Consider the following 15,443-nt stretch of genomic DNA (forward strand, 5'->3'; position numbering starts at 1 on the left):
TAAAGGAAAAAAAATTTCTTCCACATTTAATTCTTTTTAAGACATCAGTAGAACTTATTTAGTATTCCCAGGTCTCCCGCTAGTCACTAATGTACAGCAGGATGATGCTCTACCACGGATGAGCGACAGAATCACATCATCAGTTAGGCTGGAAAAGAACCTCTGAGATCATCAAGCCTAACCCATGACCAAATACTACCATGTCAACTAGACCAGCGCAAGGGATGGTGACTCCACCACTTCCCTGGGCAGTCCATTCAATGCCTAACCACCCTTAATGTGAAGAAATTCCTTGTGATGTCCAACCTAAAACTCCCCTGGCACAGCTTAAGCCTCATCTTCTACGTTTTCCTGGCTCCTTGGGAGAGGAGGTTGACCCTCACCTGGCCACAACTACCTTTTTTCAGGTAGTTGTAGAAAGTGGTAAGATCTCTCTTGAGAGCGATGCTTAAAGTTCTTAAGAGTTTTGGCAATCCTGCAGTGTAAAGAATGGCCTAAGGCAGTAAAACAGAAGTCACTTTCACCAAAAACTTCAACAGGAGACAGGAACACGAGAAAGGTTAATTTTTTTTCTTGCAGAGGTGTTCTACGCAGAGCACAGCCAGCATGCAGCAGTTTGTGCAGCTGTTTAGAGGTTTCATTTCCAGATCCTTAAAGATCTACATACTTTTGGGACCATCTGAGGACTCTAGAGACCACCAGAGGACTCCTGGGAAGCCTTTGAGGAATTTCACAATGCCTGTCATTGCCAGGAAGAAGTAGCCGGCAAGCTTTAGAAGCTTTGAGCAGGAATCTGGCAGCTGTTCCTAATCAAAGGGTGCTTTGAGCTTTTGTTTAACAGGGGCCAGGAACCCTTTTGACAAGTCCTAGAACAAGACCTATGTAAATTCCAGGCCTCGAGTGCAGCATTTGGCAGAAAGTAATGGCCAGAACCTGTTTCTATTCTAAACAATCACAGTGATGTGCTGCCAGGCTCAGTCTCCAGCACCTTTTGGAGCAGCTCTCCAGCACCTCAGAGGCCTTGACACAGACCATGACATGCTCCTAAGGTGCAGGTCTTGGACTGCAGTGACATAGCTCCAAGCAACCTGCTCTGGCTGACCCTGAGGTGAAGGGGAATGGATTGGATGATCTCCAAGAGCTCTTCCAAGTCCCAAAAACTGGCTGCTTTTGCAGTACCTCAATTGCACTCCACTCCACAGGTTTGTACAAAGATGGGTTGAGGATATCCAGTGCCGCATCAGTCTCAAGAATAAGCTCAGCTGAGGCATCCAAGAAAAACTTGATAAGCCCTTCCTTACTTAGCAATTTTGGTACAAAAAAAATTTAAATAAGTCTGAAACCCTTTAAAACTCCTTCATTGCAAAATTTAGGCTTTAACATCAAACATTTTCTGCATCAATTGCAGACACCCAGAAATAAGACATTCAGCGCCAGATTAAGATACTAAAACAAAAGCAGCTGTTGAACCTTTGATATGAGTTTACAAAGAGCTCACACTGAAGCAGACATTTAAGTTTTGTCAACTAAAATGCACTATAAATTCTATCCTAGATGAAAAGGGGATCGCATGACAACACCAACATTAGGTATCTAAATTAAGGTATACAATACTTTTCTAAAACAGTGAAAATCATTATTGGATTTCTTTCCCAAAGAAATTGCTTCACATTTTCCTACAGATTCAGAAACATTCCCTGTTGACATATTCTCGTTGCAATTATCATACACCTAGTTGAAAAAATTAAGTAAAGTAAGTTCTTAACTACTATTTTATTGCCCTATAATGGGTCATGAGCAAATACACAGTAATACAGCAATGCATTAAGTAAAGCCTTACAAGCAGTGAAGAGATATCACTATAATTTTATCATCTGAGATTAAATGAAATGCAAGAAAGCACAAAATGACAAAGCTGAACTTGTGTTAAGTGATCAAAGTTCACATTATTGAAAATTAAAATTTCTAAAATTCTCAGTGCCCAGGGTTCAAACACACCTTGAACATATCCACAATCTTTAATGCATAACTGAAGTAGTTGTGTTCAAGCCCTTCTAAAGTATTTTGGGATAACAAGAAAATTTCAACAGGAGATTCTACTCACGAATTTAGAATTCTCCAATGTCAAATTTACAAGCTTTCTACCAAAGACTAAATTCAAAACAGAAAAGACTCACCTCCATCAGGGGCAAAACACTAGTTCTTTTGTCTTCCATGAATTCCAGCCAATTTTACATTCTTTCACATGTCAATTTTTTAAAGTTTCTTTTAACTTACTAAGCCACTAAACTCTGCGCACATAGCAGGAAACACTACAACCATTAACCCTGGTCTGATCAAAGGAAACAATGGGTTGGTTCTGTTGTCTGGTCATGTAGTGCTACCAAAGCTCTATAACCCACAAATATTACCTCAAAACTGCAAACATAGTATACTGAGTATTAATTACGTGAAATCACTAAATATTAATTAGGTGGAAAGAAAAAGCCATACACAATATTAATCTCTCAAAATAATAAGCTAGAAGAACATTACAACTCATTAATATTTTTTTCCCTAGGATAGATATGACAGCTCTCTTAACACTGAAGAATGAGAACAAGTTCCTTCAACAGTGAGTTTCTTCTGGTATTCTATAGCCAAGTCTAAGTTCCATTTAAAATAATAGAGTGCTATAACATTGCACTGAAAGATTCAATCCTAGCAGACCTAATAGAAAAAAATCTAGAACAACCTTTAGTTCCTTTGGTGCCTTCTCTCTGAAGAGAAATAGAAACAGAGTTGCTGAGTTTATCTTGCTACATAATAAATCCAAAAAAGTAGACACATTTTTAGCATAAGTAATAGGCTAACCAGGACCTATTCCAACACTGGGCTCAAGAGCAAGTAGGCACTCAGTCCTCATTTAAAGTCCAGTTTCTGTATCTAACAAGTTACTCAAAGAGAAAACACATCACGAGACAACTCCAAATACCAAAGCTTGGCAGTTCCAGTCAGAAAACTGCGGAAACTGGGCTGGCCAACAAGTCCAGCAATCAACTGCAGCTACAGGGAAAAAAAAAACAACCCCAACAACTAAACTTATACTTCAGCCTTTGCCCCTCTTTCATCACATTCAGAAACCTCTTTTAAAGCTATTTTTGACATTTCAAAAAATGCAAGGTGCTTACGCAAGGTACACAAAGAGAAAGGGACACAACTTTACTAATGGAATAATGAAAGTCAAGTGAGATGAACTTCATAGTTCCTCTTTCACAGTAGAAAGAGACATGACTTGTTATTAGTGATGCACTAAATAGTGATTTTAGAATAGATTTCTCTCCCCCTCTGTATCCAACACACTTCAATGCATATTTTGCCACTTTTTGTTCATCATTTCTATACCAACGTCAGGCAGTAAACAGAACCCTTACCTGTGACCAGGATGATAAATGACAGTTGTTATCCCATGGGCGTAGTGGCTGCTAAAGCTGAAGCTATGACTTTCCTGAAAGCTTTGATTTGTTCCAACACTAAGTATGCCAGGAAAAAAAAATACAAGCATTAGTTCTGATTTATTTCCTTTAAAGTTCACTGTGCCTCCTCAAAGCAAATCAAAATTTATGCTTACCTTACAAGGTAACTTCTCAGTTCCCCACGATAATTAACAACAAGGAGTTCAGCTGACCACTGGGCACTTGCTTTGTATTCTAGAAAGATCAATCCAGCAATAGCGTAACTCAGATCACCTGGAAAACTTGCTGTCTTTACCCAAAAATGGAGACAGACATTGGGAGAGAAAGGGGATTTTTAAAAAGTGTATTTGCTACTGAAACAATTAGAAATTTAAATTAACTATATTGTATTTAAAAAAGGAAAGTTTCATAGTTTGTATGAGAAATGAAATACATTTTCTTTTATCTTGATTTTAAAGAGATCATATTATTATAAAGTTTGCAAAGACAATATTCTAAGGAAATACACTTGAGCCACCTTCACAAACCAGTTCAATACACCCTGTGAACATACAAATTAAAAAATATATTGTGTGGGGCCTGTCAACAGCAGTTATCTAATATCGTACCAAGCAAAGTACTCTGGCAGCAATATTTCTTGATTTACAATTTGACTCTGCACATGAAGTGCAGATTTATAATCTATTACTACAAATTGTGGTGATTCCATACTTTCACTGTCTAATGCACCTACAGATCTACCATAATTTCAAGACAGATGTAAAACATACCTGTGGACCTGATATTTTCTGAGCCTGAGAATTGCTAGCTCTTCCCAAGGGAAACTTTTCAACAGTTTTCTTTTTCCCAAAACAACCTTGTGTAAACAATATTCCTTTCCCATAATAGCAGGTGTTGTTTGCTATTTCTTTTAGTTAGCCAATGAGACAAGTGTCAGTCCTATGGACCTATAATGTGCCTTCTTAGTGTAGCATGTTATAAAAAGGCTGAATGAATTGTAAATAAAGCCTTCTGATTTCTACTGCCTTCTGCCTGGTGTCAAGCATCTTTCTTTCGTGTCCTATTGCAACACATCCCCTTTGTGCTGTTGTAAGGGCTACTTACAAGTCATGACTTTTGTTGATCATATGATGGATGTATTATAGCGAAACTTTTTATGGCCCATTTCTGTGTGGTATTCATAGTGTAAGCATTTATAGCAAACTAAGCCATGATTTGAAAAAGGTCAAAGAGTGGAAATTATCCATGATCCTTAAAAAAAGTTCTACTATATTCATATTTAACCCAAGAGAGCACATACCGGTGAAATGACCAAAAGCTCACTACCCATCAGGTCAAACACTCTGACTGTTCCACTGCTTTCAGCATAAGCAAGTAATGTACAATCATGACTCCATGCCACCCTCCTCCACTGAGGGTTAGGATCCTTTGGCACTATGAAAAATGAATAAAATTATTAATAAAAGCAAAAAATAAATATAATCCCTTAAACAGAACAGAAAGTCAATTGCATCAAAAAAATGCAGAGGGCCTACCAGCATTACAAGCCTATCTCAGAGGAGGGTTAAAAAAAAGAAAAACCAAGTATGTCTCTCAAAGCCATTAATTCTAACTATCATTTCATTACAGATTCAGGTTTCATATATTAATCATCATAGAAAGATGTGGCAGAGGGAGGGTAACATAACTAGTCACAAAGCAAAACTATTAAGAGATTCTTTCCAATGATTTTAGGAAGTTATATCACTATCGTTAAAGTAAACTGACACCACCATTGAGCAAGGTATGAATAACAAACAATGACGACACTAAGTAATGATGAAGTTGCCATACCTTGACATTTTCCAACTATGGATACAAAATCATCTTTTGCAGACCTGCAGAAAAAAGGCTCCTATGAATTTAGACATGAAAAAAAACCCACTACTCAATTTTCTGTAACAGAACTAGAAAAATATTCCACGTGCACAATACAAACCCTCTAACTACTTGTTCAAAAAAGCAGATAGTAACTTTCACCCTCAGGCAGCTATAGTAACTAACAATAGTATTTTAGAGATCCTCTTCCAACTGCATAAATACCAACATCCCTCTTTTATGTGTAGTGCTGTACAAAATAGGACAGCATCATTTCAGTGCTTCACATAACTTCAGAAAAAAAACCTAGTCAGTATTCTCTAGGTTACAATTTTAGAAACAATGCAAGAATATAGTTACATTAATACAGTTGAAACACAAGATTTATTTTATAGTCTTTAAACTGACGTTTATGGTGCTCACACCACTTTTGATTGAACAATTTTCATATACTTGCTTCTTTTACATATAAATGGAAGGTCTGACCTTCTAGCAAATGGATTTTTGTGAAGCAAGTAAACACACTCAATCAAGATCTGTTCTACAGCTAAATGTGCTCTTGAACTGGCAGAGGAGAGCTTGTTGTTAAGAGAGCACAAGAAAAGGGAAAGCATCAGTCTTTACAGCAATCCACACCACTTGTAAAATAAGGTGAAGTATTATACACACTAGCTACTCCACAGAGAAGAACACTAGATACTAACTCCTTGTCCCATTTATTAGGGGAGAATTTCTAAAGGGGGCAGAAAGGCAGAGGTTAGAAAGACCATGATTTGTGATGAGTATTTTTGAGGATCTTGATTGTTTTTCTTTCACATCTTGAAAACAGAGAGAGAGAGATACAGATATATAAACACATCTATTATAATTGGGGGGGTCAAGGACAATATATGTTGGGTTTTTTCTTTAAATGAGGGATGGCTGAGAACAAAAAAGAAACAGAAGGTTTTTGCTTTTATGATCACTTTATGGGTAAATTTCACAATATATAATATTGCAAAACAAACAAATCTTTAAAACTATTGCCAGCAAATTATCAGAAACACTATCTCAGAACTCCACAGCTGAAGTAACAGATAATGCTCAGTTACCTGATTTCTACACATTGGTCTTGAACAACTGCCAACAATTTACCATTGCTGAAAGAAAAAACAGATGTGAAAGTTCATTTAAAGTCCACTCCTTACAGAATGTGCATCAGTCCTAGGTGCTTTTCTCCATGGTTAGATATAAATTGCCTCAATCATAAATTTAAAAAATTTAAATGGGAAATATCCATTTTTTATTAAAAATAAAATATCCATGCTATGATGTTCCTTTCATTTTACAGAAATCTATCTGCCACTCTTTTTCAGCAGCACTAAGAAAACAGACGTCTAAAATCCCACTGCACAGGAGGTCAGAGTCAGATGTTGCTTACAGATAATTTTATAACAGCAATGCACAAAACTATGCATTGCTTTACCTGGTATAAACAATTATCATCATTCAGTAAGTTATGTGTCTTTGCATACAAAATAAACTAAAACCTTCCCTACTACCTTCATGTAATCATGGCACTGAACCATTTTTCTGTGCATACTTGTGCTTACTTTTAAAAGCCAGTGATCTCACTGATGTTGCTAAAATTCCTGCAGAATAGCTGGTTCTAGCCTTGGAACTCTCACTTCTCTGTGTATGCAATAGCAGACAAGTCTTGAGGGTATGCATTCACTTTCCACAAATATAAATTGCTTATTTTAAAATTATATATTCTGCCAAGTTATAAGTCTTTAATCAACCAATTTCAGGACTTGAATTTGAAAATTACTGCACTGCAAGCCACTTTGCCTCAAAAGCTAGACAGACATTCAGCCTTGAGTGAGAGGTGCACTGACTGAAGGGAAGCAGGTAGGAGCCCCAGGTACCACTCTGAGGCCACCTGTGAGAGCCTCCAGGACTTCTCTTGACCAGAAAGAATAACAAACCTTTAGCACAATATCAACTCAGCATGGCTATTACTGGGGATGGTGGGGGGAGCAGAGGAAGTTTTAATGCCCTCACTCCTGTCAGAAATGGCAAAGCATGGGAGCTGTTACCTTGCAAGCACGAGGTGCCAGTTGATCTGCTTACTGACCAGGCGAACCAGTCCAGCGGGCAGAGAAAACTTTGCGGGGCTGAAATACCAAAACCATGAGGCTAAATCAGAACACACAGTGAACAAACGCAGTACCTGAGATACACACGCCAGACAACTCAACGATCAATTACCTCAGAGGGTTTGCAACTGAACATGAATCAACACTGCACCCTGCCAACGACAAACGCTAACAACAGCCTTGCTAACAGAACAAAACTGTGTATTAAGGGAACTGATCATTTATTTATCACTCTTTATACTCTGGTCACTGGCCAGTTTTGGTACACCCCTTAAAAAGACCAGCAGTAAATGGGAGGGGCACCAAGACGATCAGGGGACTGGAGTATTTGCCCTACAATGAATCAGATGCTGTGGAATTGTACTTATTTAGCCTGAGGAAGAGAAGACTTTAGGATGACAGAAGAGCAGCATTCTGATTGATACCTAGGAGACTACCAGGAAGATGGGAGCAACAGAGGTGCATGGCAAGAACACAAGAAATTATGATCAACCCTTTGGAAGACTTGGAAGTGCCGGGGTAACAGTTTGACTCAATAACTGTAAAGTCCTACCCAACCTAAACATCTCTGTGATTCCAAAACCAAGGAGGCTCCAAGCTGACATTAAAAAAAGATTTTTTTCACCATGAAGACTGTCAGGCACTTGAACAGGCTGACTAGAGAGCCTGCGTTCTCCATCCTTTAACCTTTCCAAGACCTAGCTGGACAGAGCCCCAAGGAACCAGCTGGAATTCAGTGTTTTCCTGCTTCCAGTGGGACTTCAACCTAGAGGCCTCCCAAGTTCCCTCCAAAACTCTTTTACCAAACACATGAAAAACTAGAATTATAAAAGCTTGACATTAACTTTTAAATATGACTGCTGGAGGGAGAGAATTTTGTCTACAACTGAATCCTTACACGACAGTATGGTGCCCATAAACATCACTCCCTCAGGAGAAAAGGGTAGGGGAGAGCAGCCACACAAAAGGGGAAACTGATATCTCCAAACCTGCTCAGTGGTATAACCACAGAGCTGAAATTTTCCAGAAACATTTTACTTACCTCAATATGTTTATGGAACCATTTAATCAAACTTTTAAAATCAAAACTTAAATTTATAAATGGCATGAGTGCTGCTCAGAAGTTATCAAGCTTTTTGTATGAGTCTGAATTGTCAAAGAAAAAAAAAATTCAAAATTACTACTCCAAAGGAAGCAAACCCTGTTATATATATATATATCATATCTGTCACTGACGCTTAAGAAAAAACCTGCAACAGTTTCCCTTGCAGTATCTCACGTGGGAGTAGAGAGGACAATACATGTTTGGAGAAACCTGTTCCAACTGCAAGGTTACTTCAGCTTCTGACAAAAGCACAAAGTCAAATAGTACGTTCCAGTCTTTTTCTATTTAGGCTTCAGATGCAACTTCAGCAGCTACAACTCAATTTATGAAAAGAGGCTATTCTAAGCATTGCTTGTCTAATATTCTAAACAAGTGTTCAATTCTACTCCTATTAAAAATTGCATTCCATGAAATCAAAAAGCTATAAAAATATTACCATATAGGAAAATTAAGAAGTCTCATAAAACCTACCTGTACCAGATGTACCGAAGCAAAAGCAACGCAGGACCTACAATGGAAAGAGGTAAAAATTATATCTCTAACCCTCCATCTTACTGCACAGGGAATCTCAAATTCTCATTAAAGAAAAAGGTGTTGAGGAAAAAATCCCTTATACTTGGTCAATGAATTCTTAAGTTAGAATAAATGGACATGACAGATCAAAACCAAAGCAAAAAACAAACAAACGAAAACCCAAACCAGTGCACATTTTTTGGAAATTCTAAGAGCAATTCCTACTGGATGAAAATACAGTTCAATCACTGCCATTTAACACTTGCTTTATGCAATATAATATCATCAGAATGTAAAACTTCTTTACAGAACTAACTAGCAAACAGCCCAGTGCAAGAGATGTTAAGAGAGGGAAAAAAAAAGGCTCAACTACTACAGTTTGCAAAACAGACCTTGTTAACTTCGAAGCTGTATGGTTTATTAGTTTGTCTCTACAAACTAAAGAAGTCAAGAATGCTCAAAAAATTGACATGAAAACATCTAAATGTCATAAAAAACACAGCCATGTTCACAATCAGAAAACACAGCCTGCACTCTATTTCCATTACATTAGGCACTCTAAGAGGCAGAAATTATAAAATTTACAAGTAATCCACATAGTCTTAGAAGTCATGAATGTAAGAACAAGTCATATTTACCTGCAATTGCTCTAGTGATGATAAATGATGCACCATGTTTTCTGTTGCCTCTTGGCTGCAATTACAATAATAATCATCAGAAAGCATGTCACACATTTTAACTTAATACAATACTTAATACAATATTCATACATACATTCACTGATTAAATCTAAGTTGGCTCCTAGCCTTCAAGTTCTTTATGTATTTTCTATTACTCACTGCTTCATATAATGTCTACTTTAACTGCATAAGCTAAAACAGGCTATAACGCCAAATAATTTAAATGCCAAGATGCAATAAACAAAATGTGCTACAGATTGTCTATTGATTCAGCTTTGCCTCAATCTTTGGGTAGTAACAAAAGACATTGACTTCTGATTATGTTCTCCTCTAAGCTATTATGAATCATTCTTTTTATGCCAAATAAATGCCACAATGACTGCTGGGCATTACAGATCAAAGTACTTGGTGTGCAACATCTTATGCTAATACCCAAGTGCAAAGCTACCTAAAGATTGCTCATGAAAGTTTCAGAAACATCAAGAAAAACAAACAATTTCTGAAAAAAATCCACTCTTTTTACATCAATCTGTACTATTTAATATGGTCACTCAGATAACCACCTCTACTCCATACGATGTCACACAGCCTTTCCACCTGCCCTGCTCTGCTTAAGGCAGAGGGAGCAAATACAGTCAACTATACAAATGAAAGCATTCTCCAAACACAAAAAAAAAAAGAAATACAAAACAACACAGGATGTATATCCTTATAAATAAAAGGAGATAAAATTATTTTTCAGTAAGAAGCACAAAAAAGATGCAAAAATGAGAAGAGAACAAGGATAACCAATAGGGAAGGATCCATCAACAAATTCTCAAAAAAAGCAATCATGCTTATAGCTTTCTCATGAAAATATTAGTGCACCACAAAGTTAGCATGAGTAGGCAATGACTGAATTTTCTCTTTCATTCAATATAAAATAGACAGAGCAAAATTCTCTTTATCTGAAATATTCAGACCTCACCAAGTTACAAAGCAGTAAACACTGAAAGACATAAAATTTATCAAATTTTGGAACATGTCTGTGCTTAAAAAATAATATTTAGCCTCCCAAATTTAAATTATTGAAGTAAAGATTAGTTTTCTAGGCAAAGTTTGCAATCCATAAACAGTCTTTCAAGTAACCAGGCTGTCATATCACAGCAAATAAGAAGCAAACACAGCTGTACTAACAGATAACATTCCACATTCAGGTTGATTAGCCAGGAAATAACAAGGCATTACAGTAAAATAAGTGAGAACATAAATTATTTCTTACAGCTACCCTAGTACCTCAGGGAGAACTGCAATTTCTTAGGGACCTTAAAACCAGAGCTTGTTAAAAGTTTTTGCATTATGAGGAAGTTCCCAGTAAAAAAACATTTCCTAAAGTTGCTTACATCTCTTTAGAATTTTTTTTAATATTTTAAGTGTCTAGCCCTGAGCCTAAACTACAGGCTGCTATTCCACATATCTTAAACTTTTTGCAAAACTAATTTACAGTTATATCCTGATGACCTGAATCTTACTTTTTATACTATATTCTTATCATTTCAGCAATAGCAATGTTCTCAAGGAGTGCATTATTTACAACAGCATCGCTACCCTGAATACAGACTGCTTGATTTCCACACCACTCTCTTCTTCCATACAGTCAATTCCTTGTGTGTTTCCTTCACAAATAACTGCTATAACACCCCTGCCCTTCCTCTTCTTCCCCTGCAAAAAAATTCTTACTGGAATTAAAAAAAAAATCTCTTACTGGAAAGTTCAGTACAGGTGAATGACAACACTGAAAAGAACTAAAATTAGAGCAAATTTGGCCATTCAACCTAAGAGATCCATGCCAGTTTTATCAATGTCTTGAATTTAACATGATTTTACATCTTCATTACAAGACTCATCTTCCAATAATTAGAGCTAGAAGGTCTAGTAGTCTGCAATTAAAAATTAATCATCCCAAATGAAATAACAGAAAAATAAAGTCAATAAAGATCTGTGAAAGTTTAAGGTCCAGCTTTGTAGCCTTGATTACTGCATAGGAAGACATTTAATTTTATTTCCCAGTGCAGCATTCAACTTCCTTTCCCTTCCTACCATTCCTCACCTCACTTATTCCAAAAGGTTCAGTTCTAAAAGAAAGTAGAGTAGGATTTCTTTCTGGAAAGTGTGAAAAAACAGGATTAAAAGAGACAGATGTTCCAAAGGGAGAAAGTCACAATCACCTAAGTAATATCACTCTTATGGCAAAAACTGACTCATACTGACAAAATAATCTGTTTGCCTATGATTGCCAGTGTAAAATCAATTTCCCACTAAAATGGTAAAAAGACTATCAGAAGTGCCCTTGAGTACTGACAGTTTCCAAGAAGAATGTAAATCCAAGCAAACTATACAGCATAATATTTTCAAACCTTCCAACTCCTGATATTGAAAACAGGTATTATCTTAAAAAATAAACAGGCAAGAAATACCAAGTTTAAAATAACCAGCACCATCTACTTAAGCTGCCAAGCAGAATTCAATGATGTTTAGAAATTCTGACTACCAGAGCATATGAGCACCCTCAGACTACAGTCACAAAGTCACTTTAAATTGTCATCCCCACAAGCTGCCACTAAAGGGAGGTGTCACCTCAGTGATGTGCTATTCACAGCCTCCCTGGTACCTACAGGGGTACTAGAGGGACCACTTAACAAAAGAAGGTGAAACAACACAATTGTTTCTCAGACTAATCAGTTCTTTAATCAATTTACCAGACAACTTCAAGAACAGTAATAGCAGCAGCAAAGACACTTGTCAGAAATGCGCCCCCTTAACATGGTTGCAGAAACATCAGTTGTGTGTCATCATACCTAAGTCCTGCTCATGGTTTGCAACAGGAAAATTGTTTGCATATGTTACTAAAAACAAAGACTATTTACCATTTATTCAAAGCACAGTTAAATTCAAATAGGTGCAACTATCAATTAATCCATACAAATAACCTACTAAGTTAGTAATTGGTAATACTGCAATTGTATGTTCCAAACACCTGTTGCTGCAACTGAGAAGAATGATCAAGAGCAATAACAAAAAAATCTTTCTGATGAATAAAAACCTATTTTTGAGCACAGCTCTAGTAATTTTTAACAGCGACATTTTTCCACTTATGATGTTTTTACATCTTTTCTGTTCAGTCGTTCTCATAAAGTGTAAAACTTTGTCAAAACGCTTCCATTAACAACTTCCAGTGGGAAATGTATTAAAAAAAACTTCAGTGGACTTAAAAGCAACTACAAGAAAGAAATAAAACCACATTGCTTGCATCGTCTATATCCAAGTCAGACAAGAGCAGACACAGAAGCAGCAAGCTCAGCACACTGCAGAGGAAAACATGAAAAAGAAAAGATGAAAGAGCTCCTCAGCTTTTCCCCTGACCCGGGAAAGATGAACAGCTAGAAATAACTAAAAACCTACAGTACAAGAACAATGTTTGCTGATTTCTTAAACGCTGGTATCCATTTGTGTGCTGTGTGGACATAAAGTGAAATATTTTTCCCTTTTACCCCACTCCTGCAAATACAGACACAGCTATACTGATACAGGATCCACAGAGAGGATCTGATTTTCCTCACACAAGGCAAATTCAATGAAGGTCCTATTTTTGTCAGGACAGATTGCACAGCTCTCTGTACAGCAGTTTCCGGAGATGAGACCTGCACTTCATTCACCACAGATTCGCTTGTGTCAGCTCAGCAGTAAAACCCGATATACACTGTCCACTGAGCAAGAAGCACCTCAGGGCACCCCAGGCGGCACCAGCCAGGGTGGGAATTAAGTGACACGAAGGCACAAGGGGACAGTGGCCGCACGGAGACCCCGTGTGCCCACCAGGAACGTCACGGCCATCCCCCGGACCCTCCCGGAGGCACCTGCCCATCCCCGGGCGCCTCCGCGTCCCCGCCCGCGCCAACGTGGCCGGTCCCCTCCCCCGCCCGCGGCCGTGCTGCCGCCACACGCACCTGCACCTCCGTCTCCGGAGGCCACTCGGTGTTGACCAGCAGGTCGTACAGGATGTTCTCCTCCCCGTCCTCCGCCTGCTCTGCGGCGCCGGCCATGCCGCGCTGCTGGGGCTCCCCGCCGCTGTCCCCGCCGGCAGCGGCCATGCCGGGCCGGGCCGGGCCGTCCCGCCCTCCCCGCGCCGCCACGGCGACGGCGCCCGGCGGGGGCCAAACCGCTCCGCCTTAACCCGCGCGGCGCCGGCCCCCAGCGAGCCGCGCTCGGGGCAGGGAGAGCCCGGGGCGGGCGGGACTTCGCAGTGGGGATTCAGCCATTAGGGAATAGGGGCAAAAAATGGAGAAAAAAGCAAAAGGGGGGTTTCTCGCAAGTTGTTCTTCCAACTTTAATAGTGCTACTATTAGGTAGGGGACTTAGTTAGTCCTACTAAGTAGGACTTCTAAATATTTCAGTTCTACAAGTTCCAGTTCCTAGCGTTCAGCTCTCCCAAGCAGATAAAATGAGCTTGTTTGTTTGTAAATTCTGGGCCCCTCACATCAAGAAGGACATTGAGGGGCCGGAGTGTGTCCAGGGAAGAGCAGGGAGCTGAGGAAGGGACTGGGGCACAAGTCTGATGAGCGGCTGAGGGAGCTGGGAGTGTTTGGCCTGGAGTGAAGGAGGCTCAGGGGAGCCCTTATCTCCCTGTATCCTGGTGCGGTCAGTCTTCTCACAGAAAAAGCAACAGGACGAGAGGAGAGTCTTAAGCTGCACCAGGGGAGATTCAGGTTGGACACCAGGGAGGATTTCTCCACAGAAAGAGCTGTTAAACATTGAAATGGGCTGCCCAGGAGAGTCGGCGGAGTCCCCGTCCCTGGGGCTGTTTAAGGGAACGCTGGAGGTGACACTCAGGGCTCTGGTTGACAGGGTGATGTTCTGGCACAGGTTGGGCTCGATGATCTCAGAGGTCTTTCCCAACCTAATTGGTTCTGTCAAATAATTATGATGTTTCAGCCTATTTCCTACAACTTTATAAAGCATTTGTAAAATAGAAATAAAGTTACTTCACACGCTGACACTTCTGCTCTTGCAGTCTAATTTTCACTTGTGTTTAGCAAGCTCTTGTTGGCAGCTGTGCACCCTAGAATTAGGTTAAACAAAAATTCAAATCCTGAAACTAGGGATTCAGGGCAATATGACAGCTCTGTTGGATACTTAAGAAAGACTTCAAGGAGAAACAACTACTGAGGAAAAAAAAAAAGCCATTTTACTGTTTTGCTATTTTTACGCTATATTTGACAATGTAGCTTGTAAAGCAGTAGTAAATAGAATAACATCATGTTTGTAAGTTTCAAAGAATTGTGGGAGATTTATAGTAAATTACACTCCACATTCCACACCAACAAACAGCACTATATATTGATATCAAGGTCTGCCTGCAAACAGGTTTTCTTAGAGTCATGGTTGAGTCTGTGCATTATTCATATCTGTGCCTTTAAAAAAATCACTAGTTTTGTCATTAATACGAAAGCAAGCAAACTAATGATTGACAGATATAGTGAATAATAGTGAAAGGAAAGAGGCACATCAAAGGAAGATATTCCCAAATGAATTATTAATACATGAGAACTCATTGCAATGCAAACAGCCTGGTATGAATGGTATAAAATACCCAGCTGTATTTTTTCTCTGCATGACACCAGTTTCTACATACCAGTTTCTGCAGGTTAACAGCCAG

General features: G+C 38.8%; 1 protein-coding gene across 2 annotated transcripts in view; it reads right to left on the reverse strand.

Moving 5' to 3' along the window:
* NBAS (NBAS subunit of NRZ tethering complex) overlaps positions 1–13,878 on the reverse strand; it is a gene marked incomplete at its 5' end in the record, with an annotated part of 161,341 nt that extends 147,463 nt beyond the window's left edge. The window contains 9 exons of one of the 2 annotated variants that reach the window (XM_083856295.1): positions 3,414–3,512; positions 3,611–3,744; positions 4,756–4,889; positions 5,289–5,332; positions 6,404–6,451; positions 7,391–7,468; positions 9,027–9,063; positions 9,707–9,761; positions 13,735–13,878. In XM_083856295.1, the coding sequence (XP_083712421.1) occupies positions 3,414–3,512; positions 3,611–3,744; positions 4,756–4,889; positions 5,289–5,332; positions 6,404–6,451; positions 7,391–7,468; positions 9,027–9,063; positions 9,707–9,761; positions 13,735–13,878 (773 nt within the window). The remainder of the gene's footprint in view (positions 1–3,413; positions 3,513–3,610; positions 3,745–4,755; positions 4,890–5,288; positions 5,333–6,403; positions 6,452–7,390; positions 7,469–9,026; positions 9,064–9,706; positions 9,762–13,734) is intronic. The other variant, XM_083856296.1, reaches the window with a different exon arrangement.
* Between the last annotated feature and the right edge of the window lie 1,565 nt (positions 13,879–15,443).

The sequence above is a fragment of the Zosterops lateralis genome, assembly GCF_965231275.1.
Source record: "Zosterops lateralis genome assembly, chromosome: 3".
Lineage (NCBI taxonomy): Eukaryota > Metazoa > Chordata > Aves > Passeriformes > Zosteropidae > Zosterops > Zosterops lateralis.